Source organism: Physella acuta, unplaced genomic scaffold, assembly GCF_028476545.2.
Source record: "Physella acuta isolate Inbredline_101_S28 unplaced genomic scaffold, ASM2847654v3 ptg001481l, whole genome shotgun sequence".
Classification (NCBI taxonomy): Eukaryota; Metazoa; Mollusca; class Gastropoda; family Physidae; genus Physella; species Physella acuta.
The window spans coordinates 122,501-140,550 of record NW_026732996.1 but is presented as its reverse complement, the minus strand read 5'-3'; the positions used below and the strand labels follow the sequence as shown (position 1 = coordinate 140,550).

Sequence of the window (18,050 nt, the reverse complement as noted above, 5' to 3'; positions counted from 1 at the left end):
TAACACATCAAATAAATAACAATAGGGAGTCAAGTGCAATAAAACAACTGATTGTAATATTTTCATGTGCTAATTAGGAAGTAATTAGGTAAAACTGAAACAAGTTATACCATAATAATGGATCTACTTCTAAAGCTATCTTGAACTAGTTGAAAATCCCACCATGGATCTTTAAGATTCATTATTTCATCACAGCAAATAAGATCTACAAAAAGTCTTTAATGACTATACCTTTATTGATTAATTCTAAAGATATTTTCTTTATAATAATGAAACCAAACATTTAGAAATAATTAGGCCCTGATAAATCGCTGAAACCAAATCAAAGCAGGCCTACTGTCTTATTTTTTGTTAGCCTTTCACTATATTAATCATTTAGTAACCCCCTTTTACATTCGTCATATATACCTCTGAACATGACAAAACTAAGACGATGTAGGTATTTTATTAACGAAAATAAGGGTGTTTGATGGTTTGTTATGAAGCCACCTATATTGACACAGTATGCAAGTCCTACTGTCCCTCCCCTGAACAAAATACAACTAACGAGATCTAACTGAAAATAGAGAATTCTGAGTAAAAAGCTAGGGAATTCGGAAAAATTCGGAAACTTGACCTAGATTCAATCTATCTAGTTTCAACAGACATAGAGTTATTGGCCAATAGAGAAGAAATGTGCATTATTGATTTTCAGATTGAGTGACAACAAAGCAATGAACAATAGCTCTAGTTTCAGTAGAGCCAATTATATAGAGGTAATAGAATGGGTAAGGATGGGATAGGATATGATTAAGATTAGAGATAGGATAAGGGTTAAGGATAAGCTTATAATTTTGGTTAGGAATAGGGTGAGAGATTTTTCTTCTTCTGTGTTCTTAATTTTAGTGTTAGAAGAGATTTCCTTTAACACAATTAAGTAGACATATGTCAACTTGTTATGTGCCATATATAGACCATTGACTCTGATTTCATCCTGCTTTCTTTTTGGATTTGCTTCCATAGCTTTGTACAACCAAGAACAAACTACAAGGCAGCAGTTGTTTGATTTTGGAGTTGTCTCTCCAGCTGTCTAGCTTCATCTGCCAGAGAATTAAGGAAGGAATGTTCTATTTTTATGAGTGGGGGATTTGATAAAGAAGATTTTTCTGTTTAGCAATCACGCCAACCCTGAGTTAGGGACGAGATAGATATAGGGAAAGACAGGGATAGACATTGGTATAATATATATATTCAGTAGTGGGTGATTATGCAGTGATTGACAGTAGGCAATTGAGCTGGAGGCTAGTAATATGAAAGGGGGTGGTGGTGGGTGGAAAACCTTCTAGACCTGGGTAAAATGTCACATTTTCTGTTAAAATTTATATTGAATCTTAGTGCTTTATCATACAATTATTAAGAATTTCAAGTTAGGTTTTAATAATATTGGCAATCCAGTACATATTATTTAACATATAATGGGTTCTTGTGGCTTTATTTTTTTTCCATTTTTAAAATTTTTGCTTAAGTCAATGGTATGCTAAGAGTTGTTACAGAAGTGGGAGTCAAAGTATCAGATAATACAGCTAAAATTTGAACACACTGCAGGTTAAAACTCACAACCAGAAATTAAAAGTTATGATGATTTTGCTTTTTATGGAAGGCAAAGTATAACCATAACCGCAATAATGTATTATCTTACCCTTATAGACAAAATTGAACTAATAGTCAGCCCTGGTGTAGGCTATAAAAGGCATTTAACTAATTAAAGTGAAATGGGACATACCTGATTAACTGGAATATCTATGTAGGGTAGTGGTGGTAAAAATTCTTTAATTTCATACTTTGCTCTGATCCATCTTTCTTTTTCTTCCCTAGAAAATTGTAACAGAAGTATTTTATTGATATCCTAAAAAAGTAAACAGTATAAGTTCCATTTAGGAGGTAGGCTTCAGAAAAAACAAACTTCTTAACTAACTTGTGTTTATCTAAGTTAGGGTATGGAAATTATTTGCATACATCTGGGACTCTTCTGAAAGTACCTTTGAATTTAGAATTAATTATAATGGTTTTTCACCATACAAAATTTTTAATGAAAATCAAGCTTGCAGACTCTCTTCCATGGCAACCATATGTTAAGTAGAGTCTCTGATGCATGCAAGTATTTTCCTTATACACACAAATAAATAAAAAGGGCTTATTAATAAAACAAGTTTTTTACCCCTGAGCCTACACCCTTAAACAGTTTTGTAAGTTTTTCAACTATTTTTAACAGAGTTTGTCCAACTTTTAAAAATGAAAATACAGACATTTAAAAAATAAATAAATTTCAGATATAATATAGATGTTTTAGTATTTTGTATTATCACTTTAATTACAGTATGGTGAAATTTATTTTAGGCAATTATGCCTCACTGGCGATCACCCACTGAGGTAGTGCATTTAGGGGATGATCCTGAGAGAACAACAACAAACACACTTTTAATTTATAGGTGTATATCAGTGAAGCACAGCAGAGTGTAGCCACCCCGAGAAAAATTTATGTTGTTTGATGACATAAAAAGTAAAAATTCCCCTTTCAAACCTGACGATCTAAACTTTGGACTAAATTGGTACCTTTAAAGTATGTTAAAACCGAGTTTCAAGATTAGCCACAATCCAACAAAAACAAACAAACAGACTTTGCGATTTTTAATAAAACCTTATAAAAATATAAGAGTACTACCGCAATGTAGTCTGTGAAGGCTTCAGTTTTCCTTTGATATTAGCTTCCCATACACTGTTGACAATACTGTTACCGATTGCAACCATAACTTTAACGATGTCATTTCTGTTAATATAAAAGCATTTTAAAAATAGCATCTTAAATTAAGAGAATAAAAAATAGTGGAAATTGTAAGATGTTTGCCCTCTATAAAATAGGTTAGTATTTTCTATTACTTGTCTAAAATGCAATCCCAACAGGCAGGCTAGATAGCTTTTTGCAAATGAAAATTAAAAACATTTTCCAGACATAAATGGAAAAATTCCAGACTATATATACATTAATGTTTTAACAACTATTTACAAAATACAATTACAGTATAATATAAATCATTCATTTTAAATAATAGAGCTAATGTTTATATTAATCTTTTACAAGCCAATTGGCAGAAAAAATATTGTTCATTGCTTTCTACCCTAAAATATCTCAGAAACAAAAGCATTGATTTTTCCCTATAATGCAGCTATTTTAGAACTGGGGTTTTAGAGGGTTATATAATTAACTGTTCGTTATTATTTTTCAATTATTTAAGAAAAAACTTACGGCCATTCATCCAGATCTAGAGATCGCACTCTAGAAATATGTGTTCCTAGATTACGGTGGACTCCTGAGCACTCTATACAAATTAATGCACCTAGATTTATGCTTGCCCAATCAGGATCTAGCAAAAATTGGGAAGAAATGTTTATATTTTATTATTTATCTAGTTTTTTTTAAAGAAAAAGAAACAGCTTTTTGGCGGTTAATGGCAACATATTATTAGTTCCTTGGTTACAAAGTGCTGTTTTTACTAGAATTTGTTTCAAGAGTTAATTTTCAATTGTTTTAAAAACACTTACTTGATGCAGAACAGTCTGCACACAAATTGTTACCACGAGCTGACCTAATAGCTTGAATGCCTGCAGGATCTGAGTGGTTTTGTTTCTGTAAATAAAGTATAAATAAAAATATGAATTGCTAAGTCATAAAGGAAGTTATTTTGTAATTTGTACTTTAGATTCCCATATTGATGGTCTTGGTCTCAAACCTTCTTAACTCAGAAAATGTAAATTTTACAGGAGAGACAAAAAACTGATTATTTCATTCTGAATCACTCAAATTAAAACTATTTTTAATTATTTGTTCGAAGAAACTCTTTACAGATTATACTTTAACGTTTTAAAATAATTTTTGTCAATAGCAGTTTTAAAAAGTTAGATGGTTTGCAAGTTCTAAAAATCTCTGCGCAACCCACTATCCCTGCGCAACCGACTTAGCAATTTTGAACCGAGAATTTCGGTCTCAGCCACTGTTGTTAGTTTTGTCTAAGGAACGTGATTTAGTTATTCGTATGTTGTAATTTAGTCCTTAACACTTGATATGAACTAGACTTTTATTTTTGGCTTGTATTTTTATCTTTTGAGTATTTTTTTCAATTTTTAAAAATTTATTCTTGAAAAAAAAAAAAAAAAAGACTAACAATCAATTTTGTAAAATGATTTAAAAATGAGGCAAATCATCATGGAAATGATGTAGGTCTGCAGGAAATAAAGGTTTAAGTGCTTATAGGTGCTCATATTTGACAGCTTTTATCTTTCTTCTACTTTTGTAAAACTGGTCAGGGACTAAGGATGGGATCTTAATGTTGCAACCCAAGTTTATATATTGCCAACTATCTGCTAATTGACTGTGAAGTAGCTAATAGCATCAGGGTTGTATTGCAGTGTCTGTCGCATTGAATTCTTGAAAGGCCAGACTGTCTGTTGAGAGAGGCTGATCTCTTGTATGGTTAGACTTGACAGTTGAGAGAGGCTAGTCTGTTGTACTGTTAGACTGGTCTGTTGTGAGAGGCTGGTATCTTGAAAGATATCACTGATCTTTTGTTGGTAAGCCAGACAAGAATATTTTAGTGACTACTAAAATGGCATTAGTTTGTTGCTTGATAGCTTGAGATTACTAGCTAACTTAAATGGCCTTCTCACTATGTATGCTGTATGTTAGCATCTGTAAATTCAATTTCATATAATTTGATTAAATAATTTCAAGTTTGATCTGAAATCTAAACATGTAATGCTAATAACTGTTGCATGCTAAGTAAAGTTTTTATGTGTTAACGATTGAAGCATGCAAGCTATTTATTAGTCATTGAAATATTAAGTAGGCTACCTTTTTACATTTGAATGTAAGTTCCAAGTAGTCTAATTATGTTGTTTAACATGTAGGCCAAACATTTTGTAACCTACCATATAAAACATTTCTTAACACGAAGAATAACCTCAATTTAAAGCTAGTAATGAATTAAAAATAATTATATTTATTTCTAAATTGGTCTCTAGATCTAGATTAGATTCTAGAATTTAGATATTGTGTTAGCCTAATAAAAATGGAAACAAATCAGTTTGGTTCTTGAAAAGCTAATAGGAAATAGGCTATGTTAAACACATACTCTTTGTTTATTATTCTTTAAAATGATAGAATATTATATAATAGATAACATAATTAATCTAATATCCTCACCTATAAATACTTTGATTGCTGTGGTGTAAAATAGTGGGATTAACGCGTGCGCCTGCGTTGCTGATCAAAAGTGTACTGACAAAATGCATGATTTGTTTTGTCCCAAGATTTTTAGAGCTAGAAATAATAGCCGGCTTGTTCAAATGATTATATCTCGATAATCATTATCCAGATTTCTATAATATTTTCAGGCATTGATTTATGTAAAAAAACAACTGATTTTTTTTCCTGAGTTAGACAGTTTGCAACCAAGACCATCAATATATTTAAAACTAGATATTCTGGGCTAAACAACTTATTTAAGATAGTAGAGAATAACTTGCAGAAATTTAATTTTAGAAAATATAAGTATATTAGTTTTTAATAGTTTTAAGGCCAGATTACTGTATATTATGCAGTATTGAGAATAGGCTGGAAAAGGCTATGAAAAATCTTTTTAAAAATGTGGTGAGCGATACAATTTTAGTTACATTTTTAAAAAACTTAAAGCTGTTTGGGAACAATCAATTTCACTCATTTTCATATTTTTATATTAAGTATAAGCAGTTGAATAATTGTTAAGAATTATTTTATAAGTTCCAATATTTTAAAATGATAATCACAACAATTGTTTTCCATGATAAAATTACCAATGGTGGTCAATAGCCTAGTAATGTATTTACATTAAATAATATAGCATCCCTTATCACAGCAACACCCTGACTCTACTAATCCAAATGAAAAATCAAAGCGTTTGCTAAAGTACTATTATATTTCTAGTAATTATTTGTTTGAATATTTCTAGCCTTAATAAAACCAGAAGTCAATTTGTACTTATTAGGCCTACACAAATGTTATAAAATACGAGCCGATCTTCAGTGAATCATACGGCGCTATTTAGTTGTTTTATTTTCTACTTTTCAGTAATTCATAATTTGTGAATTCAACAGTTCCAATGCTGCCAATGAAATTATTTGCTTTAAAACACTAAAACCCTCCTCCCTCCCCCCCCAGGTGAAAGCAGCCTCCTCTTAGTTACCTCCCCTAAGTTTAAAATAGTTTCAAACTAAATTATCTGCCCCTAATAGGCGTTACTAAACCCGGCTCTACGATTGTAAACATTTCGCGTGAACCACAGCTCACCAGACCATGTAGACCATGTGGGGTAGGGGTGGTTGCGATATTCCTTGAGAGGAAGAGAGATATGCCTAGAGACGAAGAGAGGGGACTGCTAGGCGCGCTTACAACTTGGTGTTTTCTAACGTCTCCAAGAAGAGAATTATATATATAGATTAAACTTTGGTTGCAAAATATGCTTTCTAACAATAAACATTTGGAACCAGCTTTTCTAGTTTATTGGTCTTAGTAATATCAAACAGGAAGTGACAACACCCTCATAACAAAGGTTGCTTTTGTTTTGTGGGCTACATGGGCTGCTTAAGTTGATTCTCAGATTTGAATAGTTATAAATAAGGACATGGCAAAAATGTTTCTGTTTGTGATAATTTCAGTTCTAACTTCTAAGTCCATCAATGAATGATTTCATGCTTCATAGGAAATTGGAGATACTCACATTGTAATAAAGTTCTAATATAATAAATGCATTACCAAATTATAAAAAGTAAAGATTCACTTTTGGAAATGAGTGTCAATAGAGAAGCATATGAAGGAATTGTGTAGATAGATTTATGTCTAGCCACTTTTACTTTCTCTAACTTGAATTTAGGTACTAATTGCTTGGTTGACTCAGGGATGCCTTGCTGAATAATTTTGAACATTTTCAAAGTAACAGTTTAGTCTTACTTTATTTTTTCCAGCATCATTTGCTTGAAGGCTAGAGAGAATTTGCTGCTCAATTGCATCAACCCAGTCATCACGATCCTAAAAGTAAATAAAATTAAAATTTGCATACATTTTGTTTATATAGGCCTAATTCTAAAAAAAATTTAAGTGTCTATTTTAAATATTTTTCCCTTTATTCAACATAATAAAATTAGATAATAGGCCTACACAATTCAATTTCCAATGGACAAAGTCAGGAACATGTTCTAGGAGAGAAGGGGAAGTGGCAAATATAGAAAAAGACTGCTTTATATTTTTATGCCTATATATTATATAGGCCCCCCTATATATATAGGCACCTAGACCTATGTGTGTGTATGTATGTATGTGTGTATGTATATATGTGTGTGTGTGTATATATATGTGTGTGTGTATGTGTATATATATATGCCTATATATAATATCTGTGTATCTGTCTTTCTTTTATGCATTACTACACCTTTCATCCGATCACCATGAAACTCCTAGGGAGGTTTCTGAGGAAAACTTTTTTTTAATTTCACAAGGGCGGGGCCCCGATTTTTCTCTATATACAGTATATAAAAAATAAAAGTCGGATGCGGTTCAACACCGTTCATCCGAATGCCATGCAACTTAAGTTAATGAGTAATACTCCTGAGAAGGTTTCTGTGAACAAATTAATTAAAATTTGATATGGGGGCCGCCGCCCATATTTATTTTAGTTTTAGGTTTATCAGACTATTCAAAATGTCTCACAAACTAAGTACCATATTAACGGTATCGATACAGCATTTTCATGTTCCTTCGTTTTATAGGAATTAGGTTACCAAATTTTATACATTTTTTTTTCTCAAAGAATTTTAATAATTAAAGTACTTAATGAGTAGATTCAAAGATGATAAATTAACCTTTTTAAAATTGTGTGAATTGAGCTAATGATGTGGCCTGTGCTACTAATGATTGAATTAGGTATACTATAACTCAACACAAAGTTCGAATTAAGTTATAAAAAGAATGATTTAAAAGTATAAATAATGACACTAGCTTCGATTTGAGTAAGCTATCTGATTTTTGTTTAATTTTTTAATTATGAAAATCAGCCTTGTCGTAACGCATTATAGTAGGGGCTTAAATCTAAAAATCGAGGAAAGCGGTATCGCTGATGTTTTGCCGCTATATCCATTGGTATTTATATCAATGAAAATAAGAAAACATTCAGACTTAATTTGAATTTAGTGGGAGTCTGTACATTTTTACTGTTATTTTCACCTATCCTTTTACTTTCTTCTCCAGACGTTGACAAGCTGTAAAACCCGACTAACAAAATAAACCCCCTAGGCCTGAGTATTAAAGATATAGATACTACCGTTCTCCACTTTTGTTTCCGTGATATTTGTAATAAAATATGTGTACACTGACAGGCTTCAGTTATTTCATATTCCATTAGTTTATCTTGCTAAAGAATAAAACATACTCTTGTAAACAAAGGCATATTTTATTTGCTTGATACCCACTCACACTCTGATAATGATTGTATGAGGGGGAGGCTTTCTGAGTTAAAGACCTTTGAGTCTGGTGCTAATGGAGGCGAGCGAGTTGACGAGATTCCGTCCCCAATGTTGTTGACATGGAATAAAAACGTGCTTTTTTAGATTTAGACCGTAAAAAAAAATAAAAAATAAAAACTTAAGCCTAAAATTAATTTAGAAATTTTATATTTTTAGAATAAATGTTATAAAAGTTGCAAATCCAGAGAACTTGAAAATAATTTGTTGAGTTTAAGGCTACATTTCTATTTATTTTAATCAAGCCTAAGTTATAACCGGATGTTTCACTTTCGTAAGACAAATATTGATTGGCTGTACAGTAACTTAGTGATCGATAACTATTTGTTTACAAAACTTTGCAGATCAAGTTTTTAAATTACAATGCAAATTTAAAACCCCATGACCTAGTTTTCTATTTTTAGCTTACAATGTGTACAATAAAATCAATGGCGGCCTATCCAATAGCAGGATGCCATTGTTTATGTCGCCATTACACGTGAAAACCAAATTGTTTTTGCTTTTTTTTTCATTTTTATTTAGTTACCGAAAATATTATAAACATCAAATACATCCAATCTTTAGTAAAGTCCGAAAAAAACCAGACAGAGAGGATCTTATAACCATATTAATTGTAACTACGCTGTGCATGATTTTTAAATGAATTTATACACCTCTCGAATACCTTTGAGACTTTTCTCGCTCGTGTCCATTGAGTTGCCACAAGAACAAGACTAAGACTTCTACTTTTTGCCCTAACAACCAACACATACTCTCCTAAGTCACATCCTTATTTATTTAGGCATTTAGAATCTTTTATTAATACACACATACTCTCAAACCATCAACATCTTTATTAAACCCATACAACCACACACATACTCTCAAACTCATTCAATACACTAAAGTCCATTCACAACATACCCCTCTCCTTTCTTCAGCTGATAATACATATATGAACTATCAAACCATTATCAGCTGCAAAAAAAATATTTTTTTTAAACAAATGCATACAAACAATATGCTAAACATGCAACAACTACTAAACTAACTAAACTGATAGTTTGGTACCCGGCCTGGTGACCATAGGTCATCCCAGGACCACACTGTCCCTCACGTTCAATACCAGGTGGCAAGATGTCATATTTAAAACTGGAGGCCAAAGCCAGGCAGAAACACTCTTGTCTACCGTCTGTGTGAAATGCTTGATTCTTGATAACATTGCTGATTGTTTCACGCCTGCTATGTTCAGTTATCTAGTGCCACCCAAAGATTATCTCTTAACTGACATGCTTCCAATAAGTCAAAAACACTCATATATGTTGCACTGTACTGATCTGTCTATGATACCGTTTACCTAGGAATTAGGAATGTTTATTTTTGTACTCAGCCAGTTTCTTTTATTTTTACTACTACTATGATGTTTGAGTTAAATGATTGAATTTAGCCACTTAATAGACCACTTTTAAATTTAATAATTGATTAATATCTTGGTATAGATACTCTATTCAGTTATAAATGCATTAAAAAATTCTTATTTGAAAATTTATAATTGGGCGCCCACTCAGAATTATTTCCCATTCGCCTTTTTTTTCTATACTCTCGGACGTGACCAATTATTTTTTTTTTTTACACTAAAACCGTCATATCTAGAGAACCGTTTAACCTAATATCATAGATTTGGTATCATTTTTAAGCATTTAGTACCCTTAATACAACCATTTGGTTATTTTGTCATTTTAATTAATTACAAAATTTCATGCAAATAGCTAATATATATATTATATATATATATAATTAATGACCTGCTTAACATACATCTGCAACTACTAATGGACCTGGAGGAGCTAAGTCAGCAAGAGAAGAAGAAGATGAGGAAAGGCTAAACAACTATAAGAACTAGCTCAATATTAGGATTTGAGGATAATTTGACAGCTCTATGTTTACCCAGGTAAAGAAGCAGCGCCAGTAATTCCCTTTCACTATGTTCATAAGTGTACATCATCATCATTCTAAGTGTAAACTGACATTAAAAGCTGAAGCTTTTAATAGGTATGTGCACAGTAAAGGAAAAATAAAGAGAGTGGGAAGGAGTTATAAGTAAAGTGTGGTGAGTGTTTAGAGCTGCAGGGAAAGCAAGGTATATTTTGAAAATTAAACCTGTGAGCAATATGCAGAGAAATTACAATTTATTTATATTGTATTATTATAAATTTAGGATGTACAGTTGCTAAAGGTAATATTTATCAAAAAAAGAAATTATTTTTTATTGTCAACATGTTAAAATGAAGTTTAATGATGTACACATATAGTTTGGGAGTTTGGACTACAATCCAGGATAAATAGAGAAACTGAAATTAAGAGAGGACTGACATTTGTGTTCAGTGGTCAATTAGTTTAAATTATTAACACTGGCATGGTACATATAAAAATACATTATTATTTAAGTAATTTATTAGAGGTGGGGGGAGCGCGAAGATAGAGGTAAGGGACAGAAGAATTTTTCTTAACTGGATGTACTTCCACAGAGGAGAATTAAAAATTCCTTTAGACATTTAATTAAAATGAAAAAGCATTTAATATATTTATAAAATAAAATACCTCCCCGCTGTGAGCTTCAAAATGCCATTGTTTATTCTCTAATGATACAATAACAAATTCATAGCCATCAGAATCTGAAATAAACAAAATCAGGTTATAAAAAAATAAAAATAAAACCTGGCTTAACTAAAAAATATATTCACTACTAATACATTAATAATAACAGTTAAATAAATAAAAACTAAAGGAAAAACTGGGTTGCAACTGAATCATATGAAGTACTGAATTAGTTTGGGCATTTTAAAGGTTTTTTTTTTTACTGAACAAATAATGTATGTAATTTGTTGTTTATATTGGTATGCTGATGCTGTACTTAACAAATCTGCCCCCCCCCCCCCAATAGAAATAATAAATGGGCAGGTGTTCATTCGGTTATAAATAAAAATATAAAAATGGTCATTTGGGTGAAGAGGTTAGAACTAATAAAAAATATTTCTTTTACTGTGATTAAAATAATGGTATAAGAAAATTTCTAATATATGCAATGTGCTACCATGTCATTTTTTGCTTTTAAAATAGACAATGTACTTTGCTATCTAGAAAATAAGACACATTTAAGGACATGGGTGGCAGTAGTTTTTATCATAAATCCTTAATATACTTGATCTATAAAAAATAATAGCTGAATCTAAAAATGACAGTTTTATGGCCCTGAAAGCACTGTTTCTTTATTTAAAAAAAAACCAAAAACAGTAGTATGTACAGCTGCTGTTTTCTTTTATTTTGTTGTAAAATTAGCGATTTTTTGACCAAGAAAACTAATATTAGGTTTCATGTAGCCTTTTGTGTTTCATATTATCGGAAAGGTCTTGACTTCCTTTTTTTTTTGTTTTAAGATTAAACACAAAATCAAAACACTCATTTTAATTTGATTATTTTTCCTACATCATAACATTTTTTAATTTACTCAGTCAGGTGTTCCTGGATATGCACATTTTTAAATTTGATTTTTGCATTAGTTTAGTAAACAGTTTGTGAGTTCAGAATTGTTGCCAATACTTGTATATAAATACACTGAAGCTCAGAGAAACATGGTTTTATGATAAGGATTGTGAAAAAGAAACTAGTTTACTAAGCATAGCTACATTTAAAATACCAGTAACAACTATTATTGACTTTCTTAAATTCATATTTGAAACAACGAGTAACAAATGCACAATAATTATTATTAGGCACTATTCTATTTTTATAACTACAACTTCTACTAAATTTAGATCTACTTCACTTTATGTTAGCATAGGAAATAGAGTCAGCATGTATTTTAAAATTTTTGGAACCAACTAGATCAGTGGTTCTAAACCTTTTTTGTGCTACTGAATTCCACCAGCTTCAACTGCACATTCACCAAACTCTTCACAATAAGAAAACTAAAATGAGATTTTTTTTTTCAAATAAAAAAATTAAGCAGGCCTTATAGATAAGAATGTCAAACTGATTTTTTAAAACAGTCACAGAGCTTTTTTGAAAGTTGGTGTGTCAAGAACTCAAGATTCTAAGATAGTGGATACCCAATTAGTTCATACGAGCCGACCCGCGGCATATCATATCTATTTAGTTGTTTTAATTTCTACTTTTTAGTAATTCATAATTTGTGAATTCGACAGTACCAATGCTGCCAATTAAATTATTTGCTTTAAAACACGATCAGTAGGTTGTTAAAGATGATAATCCCCCCCCCCCAACCTCCTTTCCCCCAACCCCTACCCTACACCCCCACCCATGAAAGCAGCCTCCTCTTAGTTAGCTCACCTAAGTTTAAAATCGTTTCAAACTAAATTATCTGCCCCTAATAGCCGTCACTAAACCCGGCTCTACGATTGTAAACATTTAGCATGAACCATGTGGGGGTGGGGTTGTAGGGATATGCCTAGAGAGGAAGAGAGGGGGCTGCTAGCACGCTTACAGCTTGTGTTTTCTATGGTCTCCATGAAGAGGATTATATATATAGATGTCTCAAGTAGTAAAAAAATTATGACGTTTTATAATTTTGTGTTTTTTTTCTTTGACATCCTAAAGTGCCCTATTTGGGGGTTTATATCTGTAAATATATATGACGAAGACTCAATCTTTTGCACTCAACACAATGACAATTGCACAGAGAACAGACTAAATTTTTTTCAATCCTCAAAATTAAGTACATCATTTACATTAATAGCATTGAAATTGACTTTTCTCACATTTTGATAAAAGTAAAAAGAAAAGTAAAAAAAAAACACAAATTGTGGACAAAAAAAAATCGGCAAAACTTTTCTGGTGAAACAGTATACTTCATAAGTATATCAAAATTTTGAGGATCAACAGTTCTTTGAATACAAGTAGCGTGTATGCTTATGATATGTACGTTTGAAACATGGTTAATTAACCAGAAGATTGCAGGGGTTCACAATCTGTCAAAAATGCATCTTTTTTTTAAAAATTACAAAAAAAATTAATTATGACACTAACAGTAAATCTGGCTATATAAGTTAAACTTTTAATAGTACAGTAATGGTGTTAGACTGCTTTAACTGCGATTAAAAATATAGATAAACATACTGAGTTCTTGTCCGAAAAAAATGTCCTATTTGTTTTTCATGGTCTGGTTACATCCCTGATTGTTACAGATTATTCTTCTGAGACTGACTCAGCGAACTCCTGGGGTACGATTGAACCCAGGTTAAGAACCAGTGAACTAGATCAAAGAATTTGAATGGGATGAGTGGGGGTTAAAATGTTGCTTTTGATGGCATCATGGAGGTCCTTCAATTACACTTACCTGAAAGCGTGATAATTGTTTTGCCAATTATACCATCTGATTGCAATCAATATATATACATACAAATGTATATATACATACAAATGTATATATACATACAAATGTATATATACATACAAATATATATATATATATATATATATATATATATATATATATATATATATATATATATATATATATATATATCTGGACTAAAGAAACAATTGGCACGCTTAGAAACCCTTTCCATAGCCACAACTAACATAACACAAGGTGAGGCGTCAGTTTGACAGAGTGAGAGAGGAAGGTGGCACAAAAAGCTAACATTGGAAAATTTGGTATTTAGTTAATCTGTAATTTATAGAAGTGGGAAAGTGCCAAGAAGAAACAGTGTCAAAAAATATGGAGCCATATGATTTTCTTTTCTATACTGTATTTTAAACTTTTATTGGACAAGTGGTATGTATAACTATCATTTTATTGATAATTTTGCACAACACATTTGAAATAGTTCTAATGGCACTAGCTCTTTTATAAGGGACTTGATGATTAAGCCAATAACTATGTATTAATTTTTAGCTGTTACAAATCAAGTGTTTCTATTACTGTAAATAAAAATACCCCAAACAAGTTTTGATTTTCTAAATAAATTTTGAAAATAAGTACTTACCATCTCCATCACCAGGATTTGAATTTTTTACACCTCCACTCTTCGCTCTACGGTGTCTCTTTTTTACATTTGGTGTATCTCTACTTGAACTATTTATACCAAGTTTAGGAAGCATCGGAGAACGCTCTGGACGAGTTCGTGGCTGATCAGGAATTACTGTTAGATGAATTTTAGAAAATAATATTTATTAATACTGTTTAAAAAAAACAGGTTTTCAATTAAAGGAGAGGTAAACTTATGTTAAAATCACTCTGGTTACCAGAAAGTAGATTTGTTTCTGGAATCCAATAAAATTGCTTGTTAAAAAAACCTTGTGCTGCAGTAACAAAGTGTGCTTTGTAAAAACTTTGATTGTAAGTTGATCAGCCTGAGCAAGGGTGAGGTAGAACATCCCCTTGGTCATAAGCCAAGCATCAAGGAGCATGATGATGTATCCGTTGCACAACTGAAGGGACACAGGTGCCAACCTGGTTTGAATGTAATAGCCTACCAAATCCCTATTGTAGAACACTCTTTTAAAAAAAAAGAATGCCATAGTGCAAACGGAGGAGACTGGGGTTTTCTTAGTCACATGACAGTCGCTAAAATATGTGTGCACCTGATGCTGTTTCTGTTTTTAATTGTAATATTAAAGTGGATTTACTCCAACACAATTAACTCAAAACTAACTCATTAATTGTCAACATATTATACGACATTCTTAAAGATATCACTATACTTTGCAAATAGCACACAAGGTGTTAAGTGAAGAATTGCTTTCAGTAGGTCCACTATATATAAATTATTCCCAAAGTATTTTCTCCATTTTTGACATTTATACACTGTTGCATTCAAAACCTAATAAGCCATCATGGCTAAAAATTTACACAACAATTCAATTTATACAAGTGATTAATATAGAGTAAAATACTGCTTACAGACACACATAGCAAAGCAAACCTGAAACTCCTGATTTCAATTGGGCACCATTAAGTAACCGAATGACATAAAACAAACCAAAAGTACAGTAATGCTTCACAATATTTCATGGTATTAACATGTGTCATTTTGTATTCTTACACACAGAATTTGAAATATTCTTGCTTTTAGTCTACCTGCTGATACTTTTTTCCCCCCAGAAATTAATAAGCCTGCTTGCATACTGAGCCTATTTTATTTCTTTAGAGTATTAAAAGAATAAAATATACATTATATGCTGAATATTATGCATAAATAGTGTGTTATTGTATTTTCAATAATTAATTGATACTAAATGTTCCCATGCCCGCCCCATTGCACTACATGTATTGTGACTCGCCTCTCAAGCCTGCCAGGTCACATGGTGCACCAGGAAGCCCTAAGACAATATCGTGCTTTCTCCCTCCTTACAGAATTAGCTAAGATTACAAATAGATTCTAAATTTAATTCAGGCAGAGTAACAAAAAAAAGCTAGTCTGCAGAAAATAACATTAACCTTGACATTTACTGTGAGCTATATACAGTGGTACCAAGAGATATGAGTGCTCCAACATAGAAGTTCTTTAGATATGAGCTGTCAAGCGAGCTAAAATTTGCTAAGACATACAAGCAAAATTTAAGATACAAATAACCTGATTTGTGGATTTAACAGTTCCTAGTAAAGAAAATAAAGATTGTGCATAGAGCTACTTATTGATTTACCTAACTCATTTCTGAAACATTCTGAAAGGGAGGAAAAATCAAACCTCCATGGAATTGAATTTCGTGTAAAGTGAAATTATTTGACAAAGAAATTTTTATAAATGAACATATGACATGTCAAAAGCTGGGGTTTTACACAAAACATTCAAAAAGAGAAGCTACAAGACAAAAAAGGTTGTGTATGCTGTGTTGATTCATCCGCACTCCAGTACTTTACTCTAGAAATGTTAAGTAAACAAAACTTAAAAAGTCTCGTGGTGCCTTTTGTTTACGCTTTTTTGGCATTAATGTTATTTTTATTTATTATTAGCCATCCTGGCCAGGTTCTGCACAGGCTTTTGTAAAATACTTATCTGTAAAGGACTGTGACTTGTGTGTTTATTAAGCATCATATACCAGGTGCTGCCTTGGTTTTGAGAATATATTACATTTCCAATCAATGTCTATAAGCTAATTAACGACATGTGAGAAATAAATACAATCCTAAACCTCATCCTAACTACAAACATAAACAAAACATAAATTAACATCGACATAACCTTCTTCCCTCCTTGCACTTCTACATTTAAAAGAACAGCAACATACACATACACAAACAAAACATAAACCCTAACCCTCACTACAACCTCAACTATTAACATAAACCCATACCAGAGTTTCTTCTAGGCATCTCTCAGAGGGGGGGGGGGGGGGGAAGAGCCCCCCCCCCCCCGAAGAAAGTCTACTGCCCCCCCCCCCCCTAGACTAAGGCTAGCAATGGTTAAAGACACATTTATAAATGTTAGTTTAGTCTCGCAAAATGGTTTCCAGCTAAAAATTACTGTCTATTGGATAAAGACAACTGCATTTGAACTTAAAAGTGTTGCACCAATCTGATTTTCTATTAAGATTAAGTTTTTTCAGCGTTGGCTAAGAATACAAAAGTAGCGGAGTAAAATGACATTGCGCCCATATGATTTCTAGCCTAGCCTTCACAGCAGTGGACATTGTACCATCTACGCATGCGCAAAAGGTGTTAAGGGCCATAAGTGTGTATAAATGCTCAGGAGTCTTGCTAATTAAAACAATTCTCAAGTTTTGGTTAGGTTAGGTTTTGGTTAGGTTAGGTTTGCCTGTTGCCCCTCCTGGGACATAGGTTGCTGTGCTGGGTTAATCTCTCCAACTGTCCCCAGGTGTTTCCAAACTTCTTGGTGTCTTCTTCCAGGTTGCGTCTCCAGGTCTTTCTTGGTCTGCCTCTTCTCCTCCTGCCCTGTGGATTCCAGGTGAGGGCATGTCTTGTTATGCTGGATACAGGCTTCCTGAGTTTGTCTCTTTGTCTGCATTTCTGTAGCGAGTTGTTTTTTCTGATATAAGGTTGCTGACCTTATGATCAAGCCCCAACCTGGAGGACCTGGGTGCTAGCTTTCGTCTAACTCCTACCCGCGCAGACCTTCTCAGCTTGGTTGAACCTGCCAGGAGTTAACACTCCCATCGGGGTACACAAGCTGCCAAGCCACGGCAAGGCCCTAGCACAAGGTGACAGATTCTCAAGTTTAAAAAGGTCTTTTTTTTAAAACTGCAAAGCCAGAAATTTTAAACTCAAATTCTGCAAATCCGGAAAGTGAAAAAAAATATGATTCTCAAATTCAGGATATCCCGGAAAAGTGGCACCCCAAATGATCCACACAAGAATAACACACACAATACACCCCCACTGTCACAAGTTCTCTCAAGTCTAAACATGTATAAGAAGTTTCTAATCTGGCTCTGCTTTCTCTTCTCTAGTTGTGCATTGTTATGTACCCTCAGACATTCAACACCTGGCACTTGTTACTGTGATT

General features: G+C 32.4%; 1 protein-coding gene and 1 long non-coding RNA gene across 4 annotated transcripts in view; one reads left to right on the top strand and one right to left on the bottom strand.

Annotated features, from left to right (window-relative positions):
* LOC131928303 (arf-GAP with GTPase, ANK repeat and PH domain-containing protein 1) overlaps positions 1-18,050 on the bottom strand; it is a 94,842-nt gene that overhangs the window by 5,186 nt on the left and 71,606 nt on the right. For both annotated transcript variants that reach the window (XM_059284290.1, XM_059284291.1), the window contains 7 exons: positions 14,571-14,726; positions 11,164-11,237; positions 7,019-7,096; positions 3,580-3,664; positions 3,284-3,401; positions 2,702-2,806; positions 1,763-1,850 (listed from right to left, as the gene is read on the bottom strand). In XM_059284290.1, coding sequence (XP_059140273.1) covers positions 1,763-1,850; positions 2,702-2,806; positions 3,284-3,401; positions 3,580-3,664; positions 7,019-7,096; positions 11,164-11,237; positions 14,571-14,726 — 704 coding nt within the window. The remainder of the gene's footprint in view (positions 1-1,762; positions 1,851-2,701; positions 2,807-3,283; positions 3,402-3,579; positions 3,665-7,018; positions 7,097-11,163; positions 11,238-14,570; positions 14,727-18,050) is intronic.
* On the top strand, positions 1,800-8,401 carry LOC131928306 (uncharacterized). 2 transcript variants are annotated; one of them, XR_009383754.1, is made up of 3 exons: positions 1,800-1,920; positions 7,033-7,102; positions 8,312-8,401. It is a non-coding gene; the product is annotated as an uncharacterized LOC131928306 (long non-coding RNA). The 2 variants fall into 2 exon arrangements; XR_009383755.1 differs by lacking the exon at positions 1,800-1,920 and adding an exon at positions 4,455-4,605.